Source organism: Oncorhynchus mykiss, chromosome 8 (assembly GCF_057628025.1).
Source record: "Oncorhynchus mykiss isolate SJ-2025 chromosome 8, ASM5762802v1, whole genome shotgun sequence".
Classification (NCBI taxonomy): domain Eukaryota; kingdom Metazoa; phylum Chordata; class Actinopteri; order Salmoniformes; family Salmonidae; genus Oncorhynchus; species Oncorhynchus mykiss.
Window position 1 is genome coordinate 62571705 of NC_143029.1, and position 15796 is coordinate 62587500.

The following is a 15796-nucleotide window of genomic DNA, read 5'->3' on the forward strand; positions in this document are numbered from 1 at the left end:
CATATGAAAAACCTGTATTTCAAAAGAACAGAGTAGCATATTCGTCAGTTAACTTTGTAACTGTGCTTGTGTCCCTCGTCCCTTCCTAGGAACTGTGTCGTCAGCGGATGTCGGTCAAGCCGCCGGCGGAGTGTCCAGAGCCGATGCACAGTGTGGCGCCCCAGTTCAGCGACGGGGGGCCCATCGTCAGCCCCTCGGCACGAAGCTCCACCTCCTCCTGGTCTGAGGAACCCGTCCACTCTAACATGGACATCTCCACTGGTCACATGATCCTGGTAAACATCCGTACCGCTACTGACTCACCCTATCACTGTCTGCCTGTGTGTCTCTCTCTCTCTACCTCTCTCCATCTGTCTTTCTTTTTCCATATCTCTCTCTCTCTCTCTCTCTCTCTCTCTCTCTCTCTCTACCTCTCTCCATCAGTCTTTCTTTTTCCATCTCTCTCTCTCTCTCTCTCTCTCTCTCTCTACCTCTCTCTCTCTCTATCACATTACATCCACATTTCTATGAGCATGCTTCTTCCACGTCTTCTCTTCCCACATATTCAAATGTTCATTGATTGTGAATAACTCTGTCTACCATTGTAATTGCAGTGTATATCTGTTCTTCACATAGCTCTATCTACATGCATTACACGCTCCTCACAATATGTGATAGAAGGGCCCTGGGATGTGTTCAATAGGCATGAAGCTCTTAATTGCCCCTGAGATTTACACCAGGAATATGTGAGACGCACGCACACACACACACACCGGTCGGCCCTCTGAATGGAGCAGCAGTGTAAGGTGAGAGAAAGCTCTGTGAGCTTCAGTCCATTGGACAGCTCCCTGGCAACAGATAGTATAATGTGTGCTGCTACTCAACTGAGTCCAGTTTCTACAGATTGGCCAAATTGTTTGTCCCTTCCTCCTACGTACGGCAGTTGAAATATGAGAATGAAGTAAGCCACGAGGCCGTCGTTGGAGAGAGACTGTTCACTGTTCATGAGACTGCGGCTGGCTATGGTTGGTTGGTATATATTGGAGCCAGGCCAGGGAAGTGAAAGGAAATGACCCATGAGGCGTGAGCCACGCTTCCCGCCCTCCCACCCCCGGCTGTGCCCCACCCCCTCCATCATTCTAAATGCCCTGCTTCATCACAATCTGCATGAGACTGTGGGAGGTCCATGGGCACGCTCCTACTCCTCTCTCTTCTTCTGCCATGAATCTCCTCTCTTCTCTCCTACCCCCTCTCTCATCTCTCTCTTCTCATCTCTCTCTCATCATCTCTCTTCTCTCTCTCCTCTCCTCATCTCTTCTCTCTTCATCTCTCTCATTTTTTCTCTCCTCATGTCTCTCTCCTCTCTTCTCTCTCTCCTGTCTCTCATCTCTCTCTCTTCTCATCTCTCTCCTCATCTATCCTCTTTTATCTCCCCCTCTCTTCTATCCTCTTTCATCTCTCCCCTAACTCTCTCCTCTCTTCTATCCTCTTTCATCTCTCCCCTCTCTCTCTCCTCTCTTCCATCCTATTTCTCCCACCCTCAACAACAACAACTGTTACTGTGATCCATCTGCCAGTAAAATAATGCCAACTTTTTGACTGAGTGGTGTTGATGTTTCCCTCTTCTGTTCTTTTCCTATGTTCTGGGCTCTTTCTGAAAAGTGACTGTTAATCTAGCCACAGTGAATGTTCTGAGTAGTTTCCTCTGTCATATTATATGACCAGTCAGAGCTGAACAACCATCGGAGGAGGGCTCATATTGAGTTATCACAGGCAGTGCAGAGAGACAAACATGTCGTCAGTACCAGCAGTCCAAGCTTCACACTTGCGCTACAGTACGTTGTAGAGTGATTCATATTCTGGGGTTCAGAAAAAAAACTGATTGCTTTCTAGGTTTATTCACCCCAAATGAATTGCCTGTAATGCTTCAAATCCCACTCTATCATGATACCCGACTGATTTGTATTAGAGAATTGCCTTGCACCATCTTATCTATGTTAATGTATTACTTTGTCCCATGGTACTTGTTCAGAATCTGACTTCATACAGAGATTTGGCTGTGTCTTAAGCAGATGAACATACTCTATATATAAAGCACATTATCTTGTCTTTTGTTGCTGGCCCAGTAATTGTTCTAGATTATACCTCGTGGAGTCTATAGAGATTAGGGATTTGCGAAGCTGCCGAGTGGGAAGTTATTTAGAAGATAGCTGAGTATGTTATGTGAGGGTGTGTGGGTGTGGTGTAATTTGGAGTGTTGATTTACACCACCATTTTGCAGGCACAACGTGCGTTCCAAATATGAAGAAATATGCTGTTTAATCACTTTAATGCAGGACAGGGAGCGTTCATGCTGGAAAGCACCATGTGTTCAGGAGTAAAAGGTCTTAATCTTCCATGATACCCGCTATTCCATTGCTGTGTCCCAAATGGCATCCCATTCCCTTTGTCATGCACTCCTTTTGATGGGCCCCTGTTCGAAAGTAGTGCACGGTATAGGAAATAGGGTGCTGTTTGGGACGCATACCAAACGAGCTTAAGCCAGTACGAAGGAAAGTGGCCTTATTATAATAGTGTTGTTAGCGGCATGTGATGCTGCAGCTTCCTCACCGTAGTTTGTGATGCTGCAGTTGTACACAGTTGTTCCCGTCCCTTTCCTGTCACCTCCGTTACTGCGTCCCAAACGGCTCCCTCGTCCCTACGTAGTGCACTCCTTTTGATGGCCATACGGTGCCACTTGTGACACATCCAGTCGGTGTAAAACCAAGCAGCTCCTATGTGCACCTTTCACCCAGGTACTCTAGTCTCGTTCATTACGAGGCTCTAGCCCTGCCACGACGTCATCGACGGCCCTGAGCTGAGCACTAGCTCCTCATCGAGCGTTATTTCATTCTGATTTTATTGAGCACCTTTTGGCAGCTGTAAACCCAGCAGTAAAGGGATTAGCCAGTGTTTGCCTGACACATGGTGATCTCAGCACCTCCTGATTGGATTGCAATAATCCCTTTACACAGTACAAAACCCCATTACTCTGGCATTAACGCAGAGGAGAGTGTGGCTGTCTGATGCCTGGGAGGGCTGGTGGAGTGGTAGGGGATGGAGGGGTAGAGGTGGAGGGGGTGAGGTTATCCGGGTAGGGTAACAGTGCAGGATGAAGGTGCTGTTCGATAAGGGGCTAAATCAAGGAAGAGTCATGGATTCATGGCCTGCTAAAATATTGAGCCTGTATCCCAGACTGTGTTCGGTGTGTCAGCACATAGTGTAATATGTATTGATATGATATGATATGGAGGCCGGGACATATTGGGATAGCGTGGGCAGGGATTAAAGTTGCGTGTTTGTGTGTGTGTGTGTGTGTGTGTGTGTGGTGAACCTAGTGCTGATCATCCCTGTACGCTGCATTAAGGCACTTCGCTTTCTGAATCATAGTGAGAAGGATCCAGTCAAGGTTGAGTCCCAAATGGCACCCTATTCCCTAACACCATAAGGTGCGCTATTTGGGACGCAGATAAGATATCTGTCCAGGACAGATTCTATTTCAACAAATACCCAATATATCCTGTTAGGAGAAAGTCCATTAAGCCTCTCTAAGTACTCACCATGAATCTAGATGATGTTCTCCCCATTGTAATCTTATGTTATTAATAGAATGACATTAGGGCTGTCCCAAATGGCACCCTATTCCTTATATAGTGCACTACTTTTGTTTTGACCAGATCCCTATGGGTAGTATGGTAGTAGTGTACTACGTAGGGAATAGTGTGCCATTTGGGGCGTAACCTAGGAGTCCTTTTAGGATGCTCTTTTGTTTTGTGTTAAAGAGATATTCCCGGTGAGTGTTAGATACTTTGTGTATGGACCCTGGATCATCAGTGATGTCCAACAATCATCTCAGCCCAACTGTCCTCTTCCAACAGAGAGGAACAATAGCTTGTCTACCCTGATGGCCCCAGTGCTGAAACATTCTATGTTTCACATTTAGCTTTGACAATCTCATTAGCGGCAGTTAATCAAAGTCAGTGCTCCTGACTTAATTATGAATAGAGCAGGAGAGGTAATGGTCTTGGCTGAATGGCTTGTCATTTAGAGGAAACTATTCCTGTCCTCTTACCAGGACCATGTAGACGCCATGAATAAATGGGAGGAGTTTGGGTTATGAGCTCACTTCTCCTCTAATAAAGACACACACACACACACATATAGGAATCAAATGCCACAAAACATTTGCATTACTAGTATAAATATAATGTCTGCAATGAAATGCTCCTGCTGAGTGAAGAATACTATATTTCAAGTCTCCTTATTATGTCTACACCTTGCTATTCATTGCTTCTTCTTGGCCAGGTAGCTATTGACGAAGCCAAAATGAAATTAAAATAAATCTTCTCTTCCCTCCCTGGTCTTACATTGTGGAAGAATACACACCAACTGATAAACCAAATGGGTACAACTCTAGTTATTTCATCCATATTGAATCCATATGTTTTCCGTCCTCCCTAGTTTTACATGGAGGACCACCTGAAAAACCAGAATCGTCTGGAGAAGGAGTGGGAGGCTCTGTGTGGGTACCAGGCTGAGCCCAACGCCTCCACTACAGGCCTGGGGGCCGGGAACACAAAGAAGAACCGCTCCAATGCTGTGGTGGCCTGTGAGTTATTTTACTCTTCTTTTAAAAGAGGGGGGCGGTCCCAATCCTTCCATATTCTTCCATGTTGTATAGAGAGGAAAGGTAGAACAGTGTGTGCTGAAAGAGCAGTGAATGGGATTTGAGCCCCTTCTCCCAGCCGTATAGAGAGCAGTTCTCCTGCTCCCCAGACCTAAGACAGCTTTACCTTCATCTTGCACTTTGATTTGTCCCTGCATTATAGGTGATTGACCTCTGAGTTAAAATACTGTCTTAAAATGCTGTTAGATATCATGTTACTGTCAATTGCACCCATCTGAGACTACTTTATATGATATATGGAGCAGGTTTCTTGGTTTAACTGATAAGCTAAAGGTTATGCTTGAGTATGTTTTTGATTATTTCAGTATTCCAGTACTTGAAACACACTGCAGGCAGGCCGGGTCGGGTGCTGACGCCTTGTTGAGTTGGTGCAATAATTCCTCCATTCATATTTCAGATGATCACTCAAGAATAACCTTGAAGGTTGAAAACAGCCAAGGCAATTCAGATTACATCAATGCCAGCCCAGTTGTAAGTATCTTCTCTGCTTTATACTGAGGGTGTGGCGTGCTGTGCTGACAGCCCAACAGGGATTTAGAATGAACAAAAGCAAAGCAGTGTTTTTACAATATAATATTTGAACTTAGCTTAGCTTTACTAAGATGCTTTGTATTTCTTATACACACTGTGTTTCATGCGTTGAATATTCTTTATTTTTCACAAAAAAAATCTAATAAGGTGTGAATATTCACATGGGGAAAGTTTGGGAAAGGGTACTATGGATGGTACACCCTATTCGTTATTGAAAGCACAGTTGATGTGTAAAGAACTGAGATATTACTATTATTCACCCTGAATGACGCCGATGTTGGTGTATGTGTTGTTGTTTACTGTTTGGCACGGCTATGCAGTTCATTTCTGGGGGGGTTCCGATGTTGGTGTATGTGTTGTTGTTTACTGTTTGGCACGGCTATGCAGTTCATTTCTGGGGGGGTTCCGATGTTGGTGTATGTGTTGTTGTTTACTGTTTGGCACGGCTATGCAGTTCATTTCTGGGGGGGTTCCGATGTTGGTGTATGTGTTGTTGTTTACTGTTTGGCACGGCTATGCAGTTCATTTCTGGGGGGGTTCCGATGTTGGTGTATGTGTTGTTGTTTACTGTTTGGCACGGCTATGCAGTTCATTTCTGGGGGGGTTCCGATGTTGGTGTATGTGTTGTTGTTTACTGTTTGGCACGGCTATGCAGTTCATTTCTGGGGGGGTTCCGATGTTGGTGTATGTGTTGTTGTTTACTGTTTGGCACGGCTATGCAGTTCATTTCTGGGGGGGTTCCGATGTTGGTGTATGTGTTGTTGTTTACTGTTTGGCACGGCTATGCAGTTCATTTCTGGGGGGGTTCCGATGTTGGTGTATGTGTTGTTGTTTACTGTTTGGCACGGCTATGCAGTTCATTTCTGGGGGGGTTCCGATGTTGGTGTATGTGTTGTTGTTTACTGTTTGGCACGGCTATGCAGTTCATTTCTGGGGGGGTTCCGATGTTGGTGTATGTGTTGTTGTTTACTGTTTGGCACGGCTATGCAGTTCATTTCTGGGGGGGTTCCGATGTTGGTGTATGTGTTGTTGTTTACTGTTTGGCACGGCTATGCAGTTCATTTCTGGGGGGGTTCCGATGTTGGTGTATGTGTTGTTGTTTACTGTTGGGCACGGCTATGCAGTTCATTTCTGGGGGGGTTCCGATGTTGCATATGCACACTAAGTGTACAAAACATTAGGAACACCTTCCTGAGTCGTGTCCCCCCCCCCCTTGCCCTCAGAACAGCCTCATTTCGTCAGGGCATGCGTTCCACAGGCATGCTGGCCCACACTCAATGTACAGTATAGTATATTCAGGTTTAGTTGATTACACATCGGCAGCTAAAAGCTGAATTGCAGTACCCAGCATAAACAAGCAAATACATACAGTAAGAAGTAAATCAGGATGAGGACTGAAGCATTTATTTCCATCAGGCTTATTGAACTGTTCCTGTTGGAAAACTTCCAGAGTGTAGGTCTAAATACAGTATTTTACACCTGCTTAAAGTATCAAAAAAATGATGTTTTGAGCACAATAGTGTTCTGTAACTCAACTGTGAATGTCCAATGACCAAACATTTGTAAGAGAATGAGGGAAATAAGAACCACGTGAATTCAGTAACTGATCATACCCATTTGAAAACGGTTGTAAAATAAATAAACCTGGAGGCAGATCCCGAAGCATTCCATTAAAAGAAGCAGGAACACTATGCATTTCAAATCCAGGGGTGCGTCCCAAATGGCACCTTATTCCCTTTTATAGGGCACTTCTTCCAGATCCATAGGGATCTGGTCCAAAGTAGTGCACTATGTAAGGAATCTGGTTCCATTTGGGACACATCCCAGGCTTCGTCACACCAAGGTGCCTGGATGTGACTCACAACTAAACAGAAGAACCTTTTCCAAACACCGACCGACTGACAAGCATGATGGGTACAACCAGTTATACAGAAATACCTCTGCTTCTGGCAATTTGATTTCCTCACTCGCCCACGCGCACAACGTTGTTGTTGGCACTCAGGAGAATGTTTGTCTGCAAAGTAACACTGAATCCTAAAGCAAAACTTAAAACGATATTATTATAAGAATTGTGTAGCTGCCTTGTGATGGGGGCATAAAGAGCTTGTTATTTCTTCTCTCTACTGTAGGATCTCTGGTTTCAAGCGAAGTCATCCTGGACTATTATTGCATGGCTTTGTTTTGAAGACATTACAGTACAGTGCACCTGTTGGTTTTAAGTTGAAGTGTATGTCGAGTTTCTAAGGATGCTCCAGCTTGTCTTATGGACTCTCACTTTCAGATCCTAACTACTTGTCCCTCACAATACATGGGGAACAAAACATCTGAGTCTGCCTCTCTCAATCCCATTGAATACCTTTTGAAACACCTCTGAAATGAGGCCCAGAACCACAGTGAATCACCTGATAAGCCTCGGTCCCCCATGGTGCGTTGGTGACAGACAGACAGACAGAGCAGTGCTCTGCAATAGCTGCCACCGACAGCCACCGGCCAGAAGGGAAGAAAGGCTGATAATTACAGCAACACAGGCCCTGGCTGAGCAGAACAAAACAGCCATGATTACGCCTGTCGCGTTGCTGCTTGCTCCTCATTAGGTCCCAATAATGACTAATCTCTCTCTCTCTCTCTCTCTCTCTCTCTCTCTCTCTCTCTCTCTCTCTCTCTCTCTCTCTCTCTCTCTCTCTCTCTCTCTCTCTCTCTCTTTCTCTCTCTTTCTTTCTCTCTCACTCTCGCTCGCTCTCTCTCTCTCCCTCTTTCTCTCTATCTCTCTCTCTCTCTCTCTCTGTGTATATATATATTTCTCTTTCTCTCTCTCTCTCTCTCTCTCTCTCTCTCTCTCTCTGTGTATATATATTTCTCTCTTTCTCTCTATATAGATAGATAGAGAAAGAAAAATATATCTCTGTCTCTCTCCAACCTGGGTTCCTGGAAACCCATCAACAGCATCAGCCCCTCAGTCTACTGACGGCTGAATGGAAGAAACACACTCAAGAATGTCATTAGCACCAACTCTCAGTTGGGAGACAGCAGACACTTGGATGTGTGAGAGAGAGAGAGAAATTAGAGAGAGAAAAAAAGAGAACAACAGAGAGAGTGAGAGCGACAGAGAGGGAGCTAGAGAAAGAGAGAGGGAGGGAGAAGAGAGACATACACTGAGAATGCGTACAGTCAGTATTCCTCCCCCTCACTCTCTTTCTCCTCCCCTTCCTCTCTCCCTCACTCTCTTTCTCCTCCCCCTTCCTCTCTCCCTCACTCTTTCTCCTCCCCCTCCCTCTCTCCCTCACTCTTTCTCCTTCCCCTCTCTCACTCTCTTTCTCCTCCCCCTCCCTCTCTCTCTCCCTCACTCTTTCTCCTCCCCCTCCCTCACTCTCTTTCTCCTTCCCCTCCCTCACTCTTTCTCCTTCCCCTCTCTATCTTTCTCTCTGTGCTGAGTGTTCTGAGAGACTTCACACTGAGCCTCCGTATTGAGTCTATTTTAACATTTTATATTTAACCTTTATTTATCTTGGCAAGTCAGTTAAGAACAAATTATTATTTACCAAGGACACAGTCCGTTTCTATGTTGCATCAGATACTCCCCAAGGGTATTGCGGACGTTAGTTTCTTCGTAGCAATGAGTCTGGATCTGAGGACCTCCCCAACGATTTCTAGGATGGAAATACATTCTAGACCGTCTGATTGGTCCCAAGTGACTTTTTGAAAATTGGTCGTTGGTTTTCATACTCTAATTGGTTAGAGATGTTCCAATCCCGGATAACTTTGTTTTGTACAACACCCCTCATTTTGACGTCCCCACAAACAACTTCAATGATGGCAGTCTCAGACTGTAGTATGTAGCGAATGACAGCAACGGAAGAATTCCGTTTGAGTCGTCAAGCAAGGATATTGCATAAAACAGTAGACGTTTGTTGTATTTCTTTATTCCTTTTTTTTTTTAAAGGCCAAAGCTAAAATGTTTGACTCTTTGTTAGCATTTGTCATAATTGACAACTATATAAAATTACTAAAAAGCACTTTACCATTTACAGCCCGTCTATTCTCCTCCATCCTTTAACAAATGCACTTTGCAGTGACAGTTTTTCTGCTTTAATTGAAATTCAAACATCTAGCTAGTTAATACTGTTCTTTTCTTCTCCCAGTTAATAAATTAAAGTTAAAAGTGTAATCTTCTGTGCAAACCCGAGTTCATTTAAAACATTTTATTATTTCAGTTCATAAAGCAACAGAATACTATTAAAGACCATTTTGTGTGTTCAAGCCTTGGAATTATCTGTCTTCTCCCATAATTGCTTCCAGCTAAATTGGCCTATCCAATTATTGCATTTTCCATACAATTTGCATGGTAATAGGTATGACTGTCACTTACCTATTCTCGCATTCGCCCCACGTTTCTGGCCCACGCTTCTTTTCAATTTTCTTCGCACTCCAAGTTTGCGAGAGTTCAGCAGCCTTGTATATTTAAGCACCGTAGAAGAAGAAAAGCCGTCATTTGGATTTGAGATTCATAGAAAGGAGTTCGTCCACAAACATTTGGTTAACCAGGGTGAATGGTTTTGCACCCTGCGTTAGCCCAATAGAGACCTTGAACGCTTCACTGGCCATCAAAGGCTATTTCTTTGGAAGGGCAGGGCAGGCAGCAATACTCTGATTGTCCTTGTTCTACAGCCATTGGGGATGTTACTTTAAATCAGCCTCATGCTAAAATTGCTCTTACAGATTGTTAAATTGCCTTTTTCTATGTGATAATGATTCCGTGAAGTTTTCATTGGACCTGATAGTGTTGTTTCATTATGATTTAGTTTTACATTTTGATTTGATCTATTTTTCGATGGGACCCAGTCTAAGATTATTATTCTTTCTCAAAGCACCTATGAGGGTAAACTTTGATCCTGTACTTTATCAATAATTAAGTAATAACCTTTCTCTTCTCTCTCTCTCTCTCTCTCTCTCTCTCTCTCTCTCTCTCTCTCTCTCTCTCTCTCTCTCTCTCTCTCTCTCTCTCTCTCTCTCTCTCTCTCTCTCTCTCTCTCTCTCTCTCTCTCTCTCTCTCTCTCTCTCTCTCTCTCTCTCTCTCTCTCTCTCTCTCTCTCTCACACACACACTCTCTTTCTCTCACTCTCTTTCTCTCTCCCCAGATGGACCACGACCCACGGAACCCAGCCTACATTGCTACTCAAGGCCCTCTCCCCTCCACGGTGTCTGATTTCTGGCAGGTACACTCCTCTCTCTCATAAAATCAATATCTTCTCCAGTCTTTAACAAGAAGGGAACCGTGTTATTAGCAGTGTAATTCAAACTGGAGACAAGTGCTTTTTGTAGACGCCTTAGCCTCCATATATACCGCTACACAATCTAGTTGCAAATGATAATCAAATATCAGTATACATTATACATACAGATAGAGAGAAAGGGAGGTCGTCTTGAATTTGATTTGATTATTTCATGCAATCGATAAAGTGGTTCATTATTATTCTACCTCTCTGATAATGGCACTATGTAGGGAATAGGGTGCCATTTGGCCACCAGAATGCTACTTGAATTGTGCTACTGAGTGGAGGGAGTGCCTGGCCCAGCATGAGGACAACTGATGTATGTGCCTCCCCCTGTCCCTGGACCCCCCTCTCTGCCTAATCCCTGTTGGAGAGGGGGGATGGAGGCTCTCTCTCCTCTCCTCACTAATCTTCTCCCTCTTGTCCATTCACTGGCCCTCTCCACACAGGATGCAGCTCTCTCTCTTCTTCACCTCTCTTTAGCTCTCTCCCTCCCCCTCTCTCTCGCACTCTCTCTTTCTCCTTCCCCCGCTCTCTTCCCCTCTCCGTCCTTCCACCCTCCCCCCTCTCTCTCTCGCTCTCTCTCCTTCCCCCACTCTCTTCCCCTCTCCTCTCCTCTTCCCCTCTCCCCCTCTCTCTCGCTCCCTCTTTCTCTCTCGCTCTCTTTCTAACTCCCTTTCTCTCCCCTGTCTCTTTCTCCCTCTCCCATCGTCATTAAGGCGACTCAGAGTTCAGAGAGCTTCCATATTCAGGCTTTAATTGAGGGTATTTTTAAGTGTCCATTCCAGAAGAATGATGTTCTACAGTCATCAAGGGCTGGTTTCCCGAGACACAGATTAAGACTAGTCCTAGACTAAGAAGCACTTTCAATGGAGAATCAAGTAATAGCCTAGATGTAACTTCACATTTATTCAGGACCATTATAACTGTAGTTATTGGGAGGGTTGTTCAATGGGCTTAAAGCGGCAATCAGCAGTTGAAACCATAACAAAACGTCCTCCCAGCCCCCGGTTGCAGTATGACAAACTGAGGGATGGGGCTGGAGAAATGTTAACAGTCTGAAGTTCATAAACAGACCTATGGATGCAAGGACCGGCCATCCATGACATCACAATGTAGTATTAACCATGTTTTGAAGCTATACGGGGCGTGTCTACAGTTACTTTGTTGACAAACATTGGAGTAAAACAGGCTTCTAGTTTGGGTTCTGGTGGGGTACAACAGTTTGAATACGATCGTCAGGCATTTAGAAGTTATATTCTTCTAGAATCAATGGGTACATACACAGTTATTCATTTCTAAGTTCCAAACTGGATGTAGCAACTGCTGATGGCCCCTTTAAGAGGATCTACTTTCACTAGTATCTTTATTATTAAATGTTGAGCCATAGGTGAAAGCATCCTGGTAATCTGATGACTGTAACAATAATGTTTTATTAGCTCCATTAACCTGCCTGCTGTTTTTCTATCCTGCCAATGGCTCTCTGGAGCCTATCTAGTTTCTGGCCAACGGCAAATAAACTGGCTCTATGTCAGCGGGAAAAATACACCTACACAGGCACTCCTCGTTCTGGAACGACACAACAGGGAGAGGGACTCTCTCAATAACGATAATGTATTCATTTGTTAAGGGACAGATACAATTAAAACATTGACAGTCAGATGCACTGTAGCGTCATGCTTTAGTGTGGGCTAATTTGCACCGTCAACCCCCCCTAGATATGTAGCTGTTTTTTATTTTTGTTCCCAAACTGTTTTACTATTGTTAAAGTTTTGACAAATGCAACCATTTCGAGGACTTTAATAAATTCACAGCGACAGCGAACAGTATTTTTACCAATTGCCTTTTGGAAAGTAGATGATACTGTAATTTAGATGCAGACGACTCAATAAGATGAATGAACGGATGATAGTGAACTATTTTAATCAAGCATTTTATTCCAAAGAAATTGAGAAGAATAAATATTCTTGTTTGTGTTGTTTTGTCTGTTTCCTGTGACACAAGTGAATGGGCTCCTACATAAAAGGTGGTTCAAAGTGTGTGTGTGAGAGCGTCTGAATAGAGTTGCGTGAGTGAGAGGCAAGTGCGGGTGTGTAGGCATGTCACGAGGCAATTATCTGGCGTTGCCGTGTGACAAAATGGCGGTTCTCTGTCTTTTGTGTGCAGATGGTGTGGGAGAACGGCTGTGTGGTCATTGTCATGCTGACGCCCCTCACTGAGAGCGGAGTCAAACAGTGCTACCACTACTGGCCTGACGAGGGGTCCAACCTTTACCACATCTATGAGGTACGAGGCCTGGCTATCCAATGTCGGCTGTTTGATCAAATAGACCATTATTACATTATTATAGTTGTGTGTGTTGTCTGTTCTCAATTGAAATATGGTTATAGTCGTTTTGTTTTTAAAATGCAGGCTCTTGTGCAACAGACTAATTCAGCATAATGTTTTTGTAAACTGACTCCCTTTTAATTGTATTAATCTGTTTAATATAATTTAATACAGTAATACGAACTTTAAGGTGCACTACATGTTTAAAATCTAGTGCACTTATAATGGCATGCATAAGTGTGTATTCAGAGATAACTCTGACCATAGAATTAGACCATGTGAACTCCTTCGACTTCTCTGACATCACTTCCTCTTTTTGTAGGTGAACCTGGTGTCGGAGCACATCTGGTGTGATGACTTCCTGGTTCGTAGTTTCTACCTGAAGAACATGCAGACCAACGAGACGCGCACCGTCACACAGTTCCACTTCCTCACCTGGCTCAACCAGAATGTCCCTGAGTCCAGCAGGACTCTCCTGGACTTCCGCAGGTAGGACTTCCTAGAGTCAGGGCTATTCTCACCACTATCGAAAATTGCAAAAATCCGGAGAACTTTCCCAAAATGCTCAGATTTTCCAGAAAGCCTGAAGGAATCTGGGGAAAGTTTCCAGGAAATATGTGGGAAAGATACCAGATTTTTGCGACCATATTATTGTCAGATTAATATGGTATCAATAAGGTATTTTGTGGTATTAAACTTCTGGTTCCCTTTTAATATTCTCTGTTATTTTCCTCCCACTTTTACGTGCCAGTCTCGTATAGTACCATCACTACTATGACTCAGTGATCTCTTTATTGCGAGCCCTGCTGCTCTCTAAGGCCCGCCGAGGACACTTTCACATAACAGAACAAGTCTGAGCAGTGTGATGTTATATAGCCTGGTGTTATTGTATTCGTGGTGCACACTCATGAGGTGAGATCTTCTGGGGAAAGACAAGGGCGTGTGGTCAAAGAAAATATACTGCCATCGAAACCACCAACTGTGGTGAGTGTAGAAATATTGTCTTTTATCACAGGTGAAGGAATGGTGAGGGAAAATAATGAGTTCTCGCTCAATTTCTTATCGCATGCTATTGCAGTAACACTTGAATCTGAATATTGGTTTGTGGTTTCGACATCATTTATCACACTTGAGGGTTCGAGAACATAAACTGCTAGCTAATTCCTCTCTCTGTATGCCGGCATGTATTTAATTAACATGATTTACTTCTGATTGAGCAGCACACTCTTTTTTTGAGTTTCTTAGCTACCTACCTGTTTTGGTTTGGTTCTTCCTTCTGTTATTTTGCCAGCTAATTAGCGGTTGCCAGTGTCATTTTTGTGATGTTGCAGCTAGTAATATGAGCCCAGTTGCATAGTCACAAAAGTGATCATTGGAAACTGTGACTCTGCAACCAGGGGCCTTGCGGAACCCCCCTCCTCCTCCTACCCCTCTCCTCTCTCTCCTCAGCCTCTCCTCTCTCTAACGACCTCTCACCTTTTGCTTGCTCATGATTTGCTTGACTTCCTCTGACTGATACTCTCTATAAGCTTAACTTCTCTAAGGATCGCCTCCCTCCTTTGAATTCCCCCACTACTCCCCCAACCATTGGTGATCTGCTGTTGTCCTATGGTAACTTGGTTCATGGTGGGATCAGGACTTCTGAATTGTGAAAAAATTTGGTTTGTTGCGTAATTTTTTCTGTCAATTTACTTTTGATCGATGAAGAAATACTATTAATTTAAATCCAATTTATTAAAGAGATTATCATTGGGGATTATAGCGAGAGCATGAAACAAATCCTCGGCTTAAGTGGTCCGTTTCCTGCCCCATGTATAAGTACTGTAGTATACATGCAGATGGAAGTTGAATTCTTATTTAGTTCTATACGTTTCAGTAAGATCATTAGCCTACTTAGTGTACTTTTAAGGGAGTAAGTGACCCCCTAAACCCCAAGTGACCCCCTAAACCCCACCACGAGACCCCTTTAACATTGTAGTTCTTGCGCTCCATGATCAAAAGATCTGGTCCAGCATAATTCACCCCCACAACAACAGCTAGTAGCTAACAATGTGAGGGCTGCTGTACGGTGCTGCTGGCAGGAGTGTGTCTCCTTCTCTCGCCACTGTGTAATGTCTTTAATTGTACAAGGTTAATGCACGGCGGTCACAGGGGCTGAGTCTCAAATGGCACGCTATTCCCCATATAGTGCACTACTTTTGATCAGAGCCCTGGTCAAAATTAGTGCACTAAATAGGGAATGGGGTGCCATTTGGGATGTAGACAGGCATTTTACCCAGCAGCCATCACACCTCATTACCACAATCCAATATATCACCACTGCAATGGCATATCTTCATTAAGTCAGTCTATTAATTATGATTGTGAAATGTGGATTTATTATTTAAATGTGATTTGATTGACAGGGGATGTATCTTTCCTCCATAGTATCATTATAATGTTTTTACCTTGATGTAGACTTGTTCTTGATATACAGAAATGCATTTCTATCGGGTATTTATTCATTTAAGAAGTGTTGCCCAGTTAAAACCAAGCCTAAATGAGAATAACATTGGTTCAATCACTGGGTGTACTCTTTTATGTTATATTTAATTGAATTTTGATGTTGGGATTTAGTGTTTATAATGCTTTATGTCTGTCTGTTCTGTTGCAGAAAGGTTAACAAGTGCTACCGGGGAAGATCTTGTCCTATAATAGTCCACTGCAGGCAAGTATAAACAGTATTATACCTCAGTAGAGGTAAATGATGGATCACATTATACTGTGTGTCTGTACTGGGCCTGACATCTATGAGTATTGCTCTGTCTCTCTGAGTCATACGGCTTGAATAGATGTGCAAAGATCTAAGTCACTGTGTTTTCCTTTTATACTGTGAATACACAGTCCTATCCACAGTTCCCAAATATATATCAAACCTGAAATAAACAGTTGGAATATAGTTTAGAGTTTACGCAGCTTGTGT

General features: G+C 43.6%; 1 protein-coding gene across 1 annotated transcript in view; it reads left to right on the forward strand.

Moving 5' to 3' along the window:
* The window catches only part of LOC110530265 (receptor-type tyrosine-protein phosphatase N2), a 155251-nt gene that overhangs the window by 133089 nt on the left and 6366 nt on the right, over positions 1 to 15796 (forward strand). The window contains exons 16-22 of the mRNA XM_021613182.3: positions 90 to 275; positions 4480 to 4627; positions 5103 to 5176; positions 10372 to 10449; positions 12673 to 12792; positions 13157 to 13323; positions 15488 to 15541. Of these exons, the coding sequence (XP_021468857.3) occupies positions 90 to 275; positions 4480 to 4627; positions 5103 to 5176; positions 10372 to 10449; positions 12673 to 12792; positions 13157 to 13323; positions 15488 to 15541 (827 nt within the window). The remainder of the gene's footprint in view (positions 1 to 89; positions 276 to 4479; positions 4628 to 5102; positions 5177 to 10371; positions 10450 to 12672; positions 12793 to 13156; positions 13324 to 15487; positions 15542 to 15796) is intronic.